General features: G+C 47.0%; 1 protein-coding gene across 1 annotated transcript in view; it reads right to left on the bottom strand.

The window, feature by feature from the left end:
• TMOD1 (tropomodulin 1) overlaps window positions 1–12,606 on the bottom strand; it is a 109,593-nt gene that overhangs the window by 42,527 nt on the left and 54,460 nt on the right. Inside the window, exons 3-4 of the mRNA XM_011993746.1 lie at window positions 11,182–11,338; window positions 4,419–4,538 (exon numbers count right to left, since the gene is read on the bottom strand). Coding sequence (XP_011849136.1) covers window positions 4,419–4,538; window positions 11,182–11,338 — 277 coding nt within the window. The remainder of the gene's footprint in view (window positions 1–4,418; window positions 4,539–11,181; window positions 11,339–12,606) is intronic.

The raw sequence follows: 12,606 nt of genomic DNA, 5'->3' as shown, positions 1-12,606 counted from the left end.
TTTTTTTTTTTTTTAAGTCTAGATCTTCCTCAAAACTCAAAAAGGACTATTTTTGAACTCTGAAAAAGAACATTGAGTTCTGTTTCCTCTCCCTGCCTTGGCAGAGTTCACTCATTTGGTAATTCCACTCAGGACGCAGGGAGATAACAGCACACGTCCCCGGCTCCTCCAGCTGCCAGCTGCTCGGGCTGGCTCTGGGCAGATGGCTGGAAGATGTTCTCCTGCATCCCAGGGACAGGTGGGAGAAACTGGCTCCAGTCCAGGACTTGGATGCAGTTGAACTGCTCCTGGATAAGATACAACCTGCCACTGGTAGGGTAGCAGGACAGGTGCCTAAGCACACGGAAGTAGCCAGAAGCCAGGGCGTGGTCTGGCTAAGCCTGCCTCTGATGGCCGCAAGACCCCCACGTTGCCAACTGCCCTTGGGGGTCAGTGGCCCGAGGCTGTCCTATCTAAAGGATGAGTCTTCCTACCCCACTTCCTTCCTGGGTCCTCTCCCATCTGAAGGGTCCCTAAAGGCCAGCCAGCATCACCTCCCTGAGTGCGCAGAGGAGGAACTGGGAATTTTAAGTGCTTGCTTACTCCCAGCAGCCTCTGACCTACAACCCAAGGCTATGTGCCAAGAACTTAGCCCTGCCAGGAACCTGTGCACTCTGCTTGCCACCCAGGAGGGACACTTTTAATGTTGAAATCTACATGTTTAAGTGATAAAAGATTTTAAGGTTAAAAAAAAAAATACATGTTTCTCCTCTGTCCTCCTCATCACCTCCTGGGCCTCCCAAAGGTAAAGACTGGCTCTGGTTCATCGTAGTATACAGTAGGAGTTCAATAATGTGCACTGGCTTAATGAGCAGTTAGGTGAATGCATGAGTGATGCACCTCACCTGTGTCAAACGTGAGTTAGGAGGGCACACCTGGGTATGCCCTCCAGGCTCCTACCATCACCAGATAGCAAGCTTGCCACGCCACTCTTGCAGAGCACATGGTTTAGAGGGGCCTGCCCTCCCCAGCCCAGAACCGCTGCTCCTGCCACTCTCCAGCCCTGGACCTTCTCCGCACTTTCTCACTGCTACTCTTCTGCTCCTAAGCTCTTCTCCATAGCTCTTCCCTGGTCTCCCCCAGCCCTACCCCAAGTGCCTGCCTCACACACTGTACTGATTCTGTTCAGACGCTCATTCTCATTTGTCATTTCATGCTTACCTGGTGTTTGTTTAACGTAGACTCTGTGAGGGTGGAAATTGGGCTGTTTTCTTACCATTCTTTTGCCAGGGCCTAGTCCAGAGACAATGGATGGCGCTGACTGCGTGTGTGAGTCAGCAAGCCAGAGCTGAGCTGATGGAAATGTTCCACCTGGGAGACAGGCCATACCGACTACAGGTGACCTGGATGCCCCATGAAAAAGGCTCCAACTACCCACCACTCTCTGGTGGGCCTGCTCCGCCCAGCACCTCCAACACCATGTTCGAAGTCCAGCCTTCATCTCATGCGGAGTTTCTGAAGTCAGCTCTCGGCAGAGCACTCCTCATCAGCCACCCAGCCTGTTTTCTGTTGCCTCAGGCCAGAAAGCCTGGAACCATCTCAGCTGCTCAGCCTCTGAGCCAGCACTAGGAACACCTGGGCTCTTGGTGAAGCTGCATCTCAGATGCAATCCCACAGCTCCGCCCAGGCCTCAGCCTCATCCAGGCCCTGCCTCCTCCATTCACCCATCCTGCAGAACAACCGTCCTCTCCATTCAAACTCCTGCTCCCATCTAGCTTTCCCTCATGCCCCCAGTCCAAGTTTCATCTCCTTGGAGTGGCATCCATAGCCTTTCCTAATGTGACCCCCTCGGTCCCTAGCCAACTTCTCCAGCCTTGCCCATCACCCTCTGTTGCCTACCCTCTGTGCTCTGTGTCCTCCCCTACCCTGAAGGGCTTCACTCAGGTTACACTGGGTGATGATGCTGCACATAGTCCCTAGAATGAAGTTGCCTGGGTTTAAATCCTTTGGGCAAGGCATTTAACCACACCTTGCCTACTTTCTCCATCTGTAAAATGGGGACAGTAATAAAATTTCCTTCATAGGATTGTTTTGGTCAATAAACGCAACAAGGTCTTGAGAGCAACTCACATAGAACCTGGGACATGGTAGGTGGTCAGAAATATTCAGTCCCTCCTTCCCCAGAGATGCTGCCACCTTTCAAATGTCCAACATCAAATGACAGGCATCCAAGGTTAGCCAGTTAACACTGGTGTAGACTTACAGCTCCCCTCTCCTTCCCAGACATTGGCAGGGTATTGTATCATTACAGATAACAACAAATAGCCATGCCAACAAAAATAAAGAGAAATAGTTTCAAGAAAGCAACACAGAAACGTAGCACACGGTTGCAGCTCTGATTTGGCACAGCAACCGCAGGAGCCGGCAGTTGTGACAGCAGTCATTTGATAATCCCTTTGGGCCGCCTAATGAGGGGAGTGACGTCATGGAGGGTGATCAGAGGAGAAAGTCCAGGGTAAAAACAGCCCCAGTCGAAGTGGAGATGCCGCACCAAGGCATCAGCCACCTCCCTGCCTCACAGATTAACCCGAACTCAAGGGACCCCCTTCGGGGAGATGGTTTGGTTGAAGTGTGATACATAATATATGGGCTCAATGAAGGATCTACTGTGACTCGTGTGGCTTCTGATAGAATAAATCCCTACCCTAGCAAACTAGATTCCAGAGTTAAGTGCTACCTTCCCATCTGGGTGAAGCACTCACTGCTTCTGTACTTCATAGTGAAAAGGAAAACCATTCTCTCTCAGTCCCAACACCCTTCAAGCCATTGCCCTTTGTCCTTTAAATTCCCTGTCTCCTGAGGAAAGGGCTGTCTGGACTTGGGGTCTACACACTGGCTGTCCGCATTCACTCCTCAGGTCCCTCAGACCTGGCTTCACCTGTCACCACCCAGAGTGCCCCTTGTGTATAGTTGAGTCTTCTCACTGGCCCTGCACATCCCCCAGTGGCTCCCCCACCCCTGCACGCATGTCACCAAGGTCATGCACAACACCACTCACAAGTCGCAGAAGGCAGCTGTGGCCGGCCGAGTCCCTGGTGCTGGTGCCCTCCCATCTCCGCCGTGGCCTCTGGTCTCACATGCCTCTGAGTCACCTGGTCAGCCCCGAACCCTCACTCTGTCTCTGTGGCTCCTGCATCCGATTCTGCCCATCTTGATTTGGCCTTTGGTTCTCAGCTAAGTTGTGGCTAACTGATCCACATTCTAGCTTTGCCCCATTTCTATGACTTGGCCCCTCACCCCCACCCCCCCACTGCCAAAGGCTTCTACGAGGGCCATGTATTCTTCCTGGAGCTTGACAACACTAATGATGCCCAAATCTCTGTCCTGAATGGGAACCCCCTGTAGCACTCCAGACCTTCCGATACAACTGACCCCACTTGGGTGGCCCACAGGTGCCTCAAGTGCCACAGGTTGTAAACTGAACTCTGTATCTCCGCTCTTCCTGCTCCTCCCTTGCCGTCTGTCGCTAATGGCACCGACACCACTTAGTGTCTGAAGTTACCCTGCTCGACTCTTCTACCTCGCTCTCACAGCCAATCAGTCACAGGCATCCCCTTCTACCCTCTCCCCTGCCCACCTGCCTCGAGCCTTTCTTCACCCCGCCCACCCTCCTGCCATCACCTGGGCTATGATTAGCAGCCTCCAAGCTTACAGAATAAAAACCCACCCACTCCCTGTGTCAGGGAGCACAGTAGGTGGGGAGGGAGCGTACAGGGTGCCGGATGTGGCCAGAGCCTGACCCTCCTGGGGATGGAACACCACCGGCAGTGGGTAGACAGGAGCAGCAGAGAAGTCGGGGGAGGTGGGGAAGGGGGCAAAGGGCTCTGAATATCAGGCCACCTTCTGAGTTTTGGGGGTAGTTTGTGAAGATCGTATGGAAACACATATGAAGATGAGGGCATGGGGCAAATATGTGATATACAAGGGTGACCCCTCAAAGCCCGGCTCGCTGAGCCGACTGCAGGCAAAGTGCAAAGTTGTAAAAATCGAGCCCTTAGTGAGCCTCCCAAGCCAACGACACCAGAGGCATTCTGTCTGTTTTCCCTCTATCCTCTCTTCCCAAGTGGCTTGGGCAGGATTCAATGCAAATGGCTGGGAAAGGGCGTCTGTGGGCTCTCCCTGAGATACATCCACATCCCTCTGGCATGGGGTCTCATGGCAACAACAGATGGCTCCCTGGTATGGTGGGTTTGTGTGGTTTTATCTCTGTTTTCCTTGTTTCGGTTTTTGAGAATGGATTTTTTCTTTAACACTCTCGGTCTCCTCTAGTTCTTAGAAATAGAGAAGGTGTTCATGCTGAAATGAGCCCTACAAGGCTCCCTGCAGATGTGGCTCAAATCCTTCTGGAGGATGTGGCAAGCTCCTGGAACGCCTCTTACCTGCAATGTCACAGAGTTCTGCATCCGAAGCGTTTGCCAAGGCTTCCTCCAGCTCCGGTTCCAGCGTCACACTTTCCAGCACAGGATCCATTGGCTTCTGCTTAGGAACCCAGACCTTTCCTGAAAATACACAGAGGACCTGTTACGGGAGTGGCTGCAGCGGAGCAGCCTCTGGTGATGGCCCTGCGTGGACCAGAGCCCTGTGGGTCCCTCCATGCTGAGAGTCCCTTCAGGTTTCTCCCTCTGGGAACCAACTTCCCCAAAGAACAGGAATCAGAGATCTCCAACACAGCACCCCTCACACTTGACAAGAATGATTTTATAACTTGGTCCAAGCCGACTACCCTCTATCAAAAGCATTGGTCATGACCAAACAATCTGTAAGTAGGAAAAAAATATCACAGAAAAATTTAATAGAATGCCAGGGTCTGCGATACCCTAACCAAAGGTTCTGAGACCTTGGGGAAATGAGAGAAAAATATATAAACATTTCTAAACAAATAAATAAAATAATGAAAAGGGAGAAAAAAATGCATCCTTGCCTCATTATCGTATTTTTAAAGTGTCAGATTCATAACGGCATGAGGGAAGTAAAGAGGTACGTATGAGGATGGTCACTGTCATGCCCAGCCACAGGAATTGGCGAAGAAATTATGGTGCATCCATACAATGAACTTCCAGCAGTTAGTATAAAGGATGACGGCGATTGCTACTTACTAAGAAGGAGAATGCCTAGGACAAATGTTGTTTGAAAAAGGCAAACTTACAAAGTAGCACGAACAATTTAATTCCATTTATGTGAAATTGCATATGTGTATTTATTTACTCAACAACATTTACTGAGTGCTTCTTATGTGCCAGGCACCTTCCTGGGGGCTAGGGGACAGCAGTGAGTAAAATCCTCAAGAGCTTCTGATGTAGTGAAAGGAGACAGATAATAAACTTATAAAGATATGGAATGGTATTAAGCATTATGGAGGAATACAAAGCAGTACAAGGGCCTAGAAGATGACAGGCTGGGATGTGGGTGGGGTGGACACTGCTGTTTTGGGAAAGCTAGTCAGAGGACGCCCACTGAGATGACAGCCTGTGACATGGGACCTGATAGAAGTAAGGAAATGAGCCCCTAAGATCAGGAACAAGACAAGGGTGCCCACTTTTACTGCTGCTATTCAACATTGTACTGGAAGTTTCAGTCAGAATAAATAGACAGGAAAAAGAAGTCAATGGAATCCAAACTAGAAAGGAATAAGTAAAATTGTTTCTGTTTGTAGGTGACATAATCTTACGTATAGAAAACCCTGAATTTCCACACACAAAAAAACCCTATTAGAACTAATAAAGTCAGCAATATTGCAGGATACAAGATCAACATACAAAAATTAGTGGTATTTCTGTACATCAGCAATGAAAAATTTGAAAAGCAAATTAAGAAAACAATTGCATTTATAATACATCCAAAGAATAAAACTTGGGAATAAATTCAGCCAAACGGGTGAAAGACTTGTGCAATGAAAATTATAAAACATTACTGAAGGAAATTAAAGACCTAAGTAAATGGAAAAATACTTTAAGTTCATGGATTGGAACACTTAATATTATTAAGATGGCAATGCTACCCAAAGCAATCTACAGATCCAATGTAATCCTTATCAAAGTTCCAATAGTCCTTTCCCAGAAACAAAAAAGGGTGATCCTTAAATTCATATGGAATTACGGGCCACAAATGCCAAAACAATGTTGAAAAAGAGCAAAATTAGAGCACTCATACTTACTGATTTCAAAACTTACTAAAAAGCTAAACAGTGTAGTGCTGGCGGAAGGATAGATAGATAGACAATGAAATAGAATTGAGAGTCCAGAAAGAAACCCAAACATCTATAGCAAATTGATTTTCAACTAGGGTGCAAAGTCCATTCACTGGGGAAAGAATAATCGCTTCAACAAATAGTATTGAGACAACTGCATATCCACATGCAAGAGAATGAAGTTGGACCCCTATTTCACACCATATGTAAAGTTGAACTCAAAATGGAATGACTTAAATATAAGTTAAAACTATAGGCCGGGCGCGGTGGCTCACGCCTGTAATCCCAGCACTTTGGGAGGCCGAGGCGGGCGGATCACGAGGTCAGGAGATAGAGACCACCCTGGCTACACAGTGAAACCCCGTCTCTACTAAAAATACAAAAAAATTAGCCAGGCGTGGTGACGAGCGCCTGTTAGTCCCAGGTCCTCGGGAGGCTGAGGCAGGAGAATGGCGTGAACCTGGGAGGTGGAGTTTGCAGTGAGCCGAGACCCTGCCACTGCACTCCAGCCTGGGCGGCAGAACAAGACTCCGTCTCAAAAAAAAAAAAAACCAAAAAACAAAAAACTATAAAATTCAGGCCTGGCACGATGGCTCATGCCTGTAATCCCAGCACTTTGGAAGGCTGAGATGGGCAGATCCCCTGAGGTCAGGAGTTCGAGACCAACCTAGCCAACATGGCAAAACCCCATATCTACTAAAAATAGAAAAATCAGCTGGGCGTGGTGGTGCGTGCCTGTAGTCCCCGCTACTCAGGAGGCTGAGGTAGGAGCATCGCTTGAACCCGGGAGGTGGTGGTTGCAGTGAGCCGAGATTGTGTCACTGCACTCCAGCCTGGGACACAGAACAAGACTCCATCTAAAAAAAAAAACTATAAAATTCTTAGAAAAAAACGTAAAAACATAAGGGTATGTCTCCATGACCTTAGAATTGGCAGTGGAGTCCTAGATATGATAACAAAAACACGAGCAACAAAAGAAAAAATAGATCCATTGGACTTCATCAGAATTTAAAAGTTTCGCACATCTAAGGATACTATCAAGAAATTGAAATGACAATATACAGAAGGGGAAACATATTCACAAATCACATATGTGATAAGGTCTAGTATCTAGAATACAGAAAGAACTTTTACAACTCAACAACAAAAGGAAAAACAACCCAGTTTTAAAATGGGTAAAAGATTTGAATAAACATTTCTCCAAAGAGGATATACATATGGCCAACAAGCACATGAAAAGATGCTCAACATCATGGCTCGTTAGGGAGATGCAAATCAAAACTACAATGAGATACACTTCACACCCATGAGGATGGCTACAATTTTTAAAAATGGAAAATGCATGTTGGCAACAATGTGGAAAATTGGAGCCCTCATACATTGCTGATTGGAGTGTAAAGTGGTATGGTTGCTATGGAAAAGAAGTTTAGCAGTTACTCAAAAAATTAAACATAGAATTACTATATTATTCATCAATTCCACCCCTAGGTATATACTCCCAAAAAGCTAAAAACAGGTATTCAAACAAATACTTGTACAGGAATGTTCAAAGCAGCACTAATCACAATAGCCAAAAGGTGGAAATAAATGACATGTCTATCAGTAGATGAATGGATAAACAAATTGTGGAATATCATTCGGGTATAAAAAGGAATAAAGTACTGATTCGTGCTACAACATGGATGAGTCTGGAAAACATTGTGCTCAGTGAAAGAAGCCAGACACACAAAGTCACATATTGTATGATTTCATTTGTAGGAAATATACAAAGTAAGTAAACCCATAGAAACAGATTGGTGGTCACTAGGGGCTGGGGCAGAGGGAGTGGGAGAGTAATTAACTGTAATAGGTATAGGGTTTTATTTTGGAGCAACAAAAGTGTTTTGGACCTTGATAGAGGTGGTGGTTGCACAATGTTGTGAATTGTTCATTTTTAAATGGATAATTTTATGTTATATAAGTTTTACCTCAATTTATAAAAACCTACACAGCTCACAGTAGCTGTTGATGGAGGATAAGCTGAAGGGAGTGCAGGTGGAGGTACGGAGATGATTAGGAGGTCGGTGTGGGTTCAATACCAGGGTTGTAGTGGTGAAGGTTGAGAGGGAGTGGGAAGCGCATGGAGAAATGTCCAGAAAGATATTCCCTAAAATGGGATCAGTGCTTATTTTCAGTGAAGGAAATGATTTTGAATTACTTAGCTTTATTTTGTAAATTGTTTACAGCAAATATCAATTACCTCTATCAGCAAAACACACAACAGAATCATTTGGGGAAAAAAATGTATCATAGCTTCTATTAATATCAGATTCCAGGGATCCAGAAAAGAGGAAAACATAAAAGGAAAATAAAATCCCTGAAAAGGAACTCAAGTATTAAAATGACTAAAGCAATGGCTGAGATGAATATTCAATAAATATTTAATACCTGTGGTTTATTATACCCCATAACAGGTTCCTCCAGTGAGGATGGCAACTCTGAGCCACTGTAAGAGGTACCTAGACTTCTTCCCTTCATCTTACTAGTGGCACGTGAATGTGATGGCTGGAGCTTCAGCAGCCAGATAGACCATGAGGACAAAGACAGGTTTAGGGGTTGCAGAATGAAAAGCTGGAAAGGGTTGTGATCCACGATGCTAAGCAACATGCCTTGCTAGCTCTGGAATGCCTAGGGCAGGATTGATTTGTGTACCGCTCAGACTCCCTTCCCCATCCCTCACACCATCCTCCAGGTCCTCCCCTGGGAGGGGTGTGGGTACATGAGGAAGTGGACGACAGCAATGACTCACCTTGCTAGATATCCACCTAGGTCTGCTGCCCATCCCCACTCCCTGCCCTTGTCCTCACCTTCTCTCCTGCCATCCCTTCCAGGATCCCTCTGACCATGCACTCCTTTCAAAATTCAGAAGTTCTATAATCTAGATGCCCCTTAGGCCTCCCTGGACTTCCAGTTTTCAGTGAAACCCGGATTGAGCTCCAAGTCCAGGGTTTGGAATGGCTCGAAGTCCTCTGCACAATGTCTACCCCCTCATTTTATGAAGCAGCTACTTAGTGCCGGGCATTGTGAGAATACAACAGCGATACAGGGGTGCCAGCCACAGATGTGGACCTGGAGCTCACAATGCTTGCATTCTTAGGGGTGGAGGGAATGGAAGAGACTGAAAAGAAATAATTAATTACACAATTAATTAATTAGAATTAGTGCTTTCATTCAACAAATATTTATTAGGTGCCTTCTATGTGCTACAGATTTATTAGGTGCTGGTGATGAACAAGACAGATATGGTCTTTGCACTTGTGTAGCTGGTATTCTAAGGAAGTAGTGCACCAATCTATTAAACATTTATTTAATTTTAGCTCATCCATTCATCCAACAACTCTCTACTCAACCCTACTATATGGCAGGCCTCGCGCTGGCTGCATGCTGGGAGTACCACTTGAGCAAAAACAGCCCAAGTGGTTGCCCTCAGGGAGTTTACAGGCTAGTGAGAGAGACAGATGAAAAATAAAGAGATGCTGATAAGATGTGAGTTGCTCTGAAGGACACACACAGGCTCCTATGTTGGAAAATAACCAAGCGGGGGAGTTGGAGAGGGACTGCCTGTCCTGAACAGAGTAGACAGGGATGGTTTCCCTGAAAGAGAAGACTGTACAGTTGAGACCTAAAGGTCAATAACAACTAATACTTAAGTAGCATTAACTTCCTGCCAGATGCTGTTCTAAGCGCTTGACAGAGATCTGAACTCACTTAACCTTCATTACAACCTCCTGAGGCTGGTATTTTCATCATTCCTGTTTTACAGAGAAGGAAATGGAGGCACAGTAAGTTAAAACATTTACATATGTTCACACAGCTAGTAAGTGGTAGTGCCAGGATTGCAATTGAAATAGATCTAGCTCCAGGCTGCTTCTGACCATTATATCTTACCGGGCAGGAGGAGCCAGCCATGAAGAAGACAGCATGGAGCTGGGCAGCAGGACCAGCACTCCAGGCGTAGGGAGTATGTGCAAAGGTCCTGAGGTGGAAAGTTTGAGAAGAGCAGAAGGAGGCCTATGGGACAATGGAATGAGGGGGGTATAGGAGGGGGCAGAGGGTTTGGAGAGCAATGGGAAGTCCCAGAAGAATGGATGATTAGGGAGGCCCTCTCTGTTCGCCTGGGGCCTTCAAGATGGCTTGCCTCAGGCTGGAGCAGAGAGTATAAAGGGACAGACGAAGGAAGGGAAGCTGCAGCTGCCAGAGAGCGGAACTTTGGAGAAAGAGCAGAGAGAATCCAGGTGGAGATGGTTAGTGCATCTCTAGTCCCTGGTTTGCATAGGATGGTCCCTACTTAGGCCTCATGCTTTTTTTGTTTTTGTTTTTGTTTTTGAGATGGAGTCTTGCTTTGTCGCCCAGGCTGGAGTGCAATGGTGCAATCTTGGCTCACTGCAACCTCCGCCTCTGTGGTTCAAGCGATTCTCCTTCCTCAGCCTCCTGAGTAGCTGGGACTACAGGCTTGTGCCACCATGTTTGGCTAATTTTTGAATTTTTAGTAGAGACAAGGTTTTTACCATGTTGGCCAGGCTGGTCTTAAACTCCTGACCTCAGGTGGTCTGCCTGCCTGAGTCTCCCAAAGTCCTGATGTCATTATTAACAGTTTCTTCTTTTACTCTCAAAACTGTCTAGGTTTGCATTAAAAAAAAAAAAAATCAGGACATCGTGAAAGAGGGTTTAGGGAAAAGTTTTGCTGATTTGAGTGGATAGGAGTCTTTCCTCAGTCTACACCCAAAAATTCATGAAATCTACATCATCCATAGATGCTTTTGAAGTTGGGTTTGGGTGTTTTGGCCAGGCAGGGATGAGGACAAGGAGGCCCAGTCACATTTGGCCCAACACAGGGCCTGGCAGGGCCTGGCATACAGTCGGCACTCAGTGGTGCATGGGGAGTGGCATATTATAACAGCAACATTGTTCAGTACCTCGTTTCTCCCCTGTGTAGGGGACCAGATCTTCTCGGTCCTTAAACTCCTTTGCTTGCTTTTCCAAGTGATCCAAGAGCTCCTCTCTTTTAAAGGGGCCCGTGGGCGCCTTGGTGGTCTGATCCTTCTGCCTCAGGCCTGCAGGCAGCAGTGCATTCTACAGTGGAGGTTGTGGGGGGCAGGAGAGAGAGAAAGAGAGAGAGAGAAAGAGAGAGTGGTCAACTGCTGAAGACTTGCACTTCTCCAGAAACTCATCATCGAACAGCAGGGACCTCAGAGCTCATGGAATCCATGGTGTCCCTCATTTTACATGTAAGGAATCTGAAACCCCAGGACGGGGAGGGACTTGCCCAAGGTCAAAGGCAGACGAGGGGCAGAGAGAGGCTAGGACTCAGGTCTCTCAATCCTCCAGCGCATCCCTGCCTCTAACATTTTTGAAGGAGAGGAGGTGAGGGGTCAAGCAAGGCAGCCGACTCCAGCCTGAGCACAGAGGGCACTGAAAGAGCATCTGTTGAGTGATGAATATGATTGAGTTGTTGTTTGGACGCATAAAGATATTTACAGGAGTTGAGTTGAGTATCAAGTGGTTGGAGAGAGACGAAACCAAAAGGGGGTTGAGCTGGGGCCCTGGATGGAGAATCAGGCAGGAAGAGGCAGACCAAAAAAAAAAAGCTGGAGAAAGGCCCAGGAAAGCAGTGAGGTGAGCAGTGCCCTGCAGAGCTAAGAGGCAGACAGGGCATGCTTTCTGGCCACAGCCCCTGCTGGCTCTACCCGCTGCCTTCTAACCTCCTGACAGGTCTGTGCTCACGACACACTGGTGGTTAAATATTTTGAACGTCGCCCTTGGAGATGGGTATCTCAAGAAACATAACATCAACCAATTGTTCCCTTCTCTTCTTCAAACATAAGCAGGCTTCTAGGTGTGGGCTTACTGCTAAAGCAGATTCCTATTAGGGGGGATTGGAGTTACCCTCATGGGCTTCACTTTAACTCAGCCCCTGGTACCTTAGGGAGTCAAAGAAGTTTACAGCTGCAAGGATGCTTGGAGACCATCTAGTACATACGCTCTCCCATTAGGGGAGACTGAGGCCTGGAGCAAGGAAAGATTTGCCCAAGGAGTTTCAGGACAGATCTAGAACAAAAACCAGGGTTCTTCTTCAGATCTACGGGAGCAGGATAATCTTCATTTCTAATCGTTGTGCTCTCCCGGTTCCCTGCATTTGCAGAGCTAGTGGGGAATACATGGGCGGCTGGTATGGGGAGAACATCACCCAAAAGATATGCACCTTCAAACTGACTAAACTGAAGTCATTCCACCTCCAACCTCTTTTTTTTTTTTTTTTTTTTTTTGAGATGGACTCTCGCTCTGTTGCACCCAGGCTGGAGTGCCGTGGCGTGATCTCGGCTCACTGCAACCTCTGCCTC

The sequence above is a fragment of the Mandrillus leucophaeus genome, unplaced genomic scaffold, assembly GCF_000951045.1.
Source record: "Mandrillus leucophaeus isolate KB7577 unplaced genomic scaffold, Mleu.le_1.0 Scaffold433, whole genome shotgun sequence".
Lineage (NCBI taxonomy): Eukaryota > Metazoa > Chordata > Mammalia > Primates > Cercopithecidae > Mandrillus > Mandrillus leucophaeus.
This window is presented reverse-complemented; position numbering and strand designations above follow the sequence as displayed.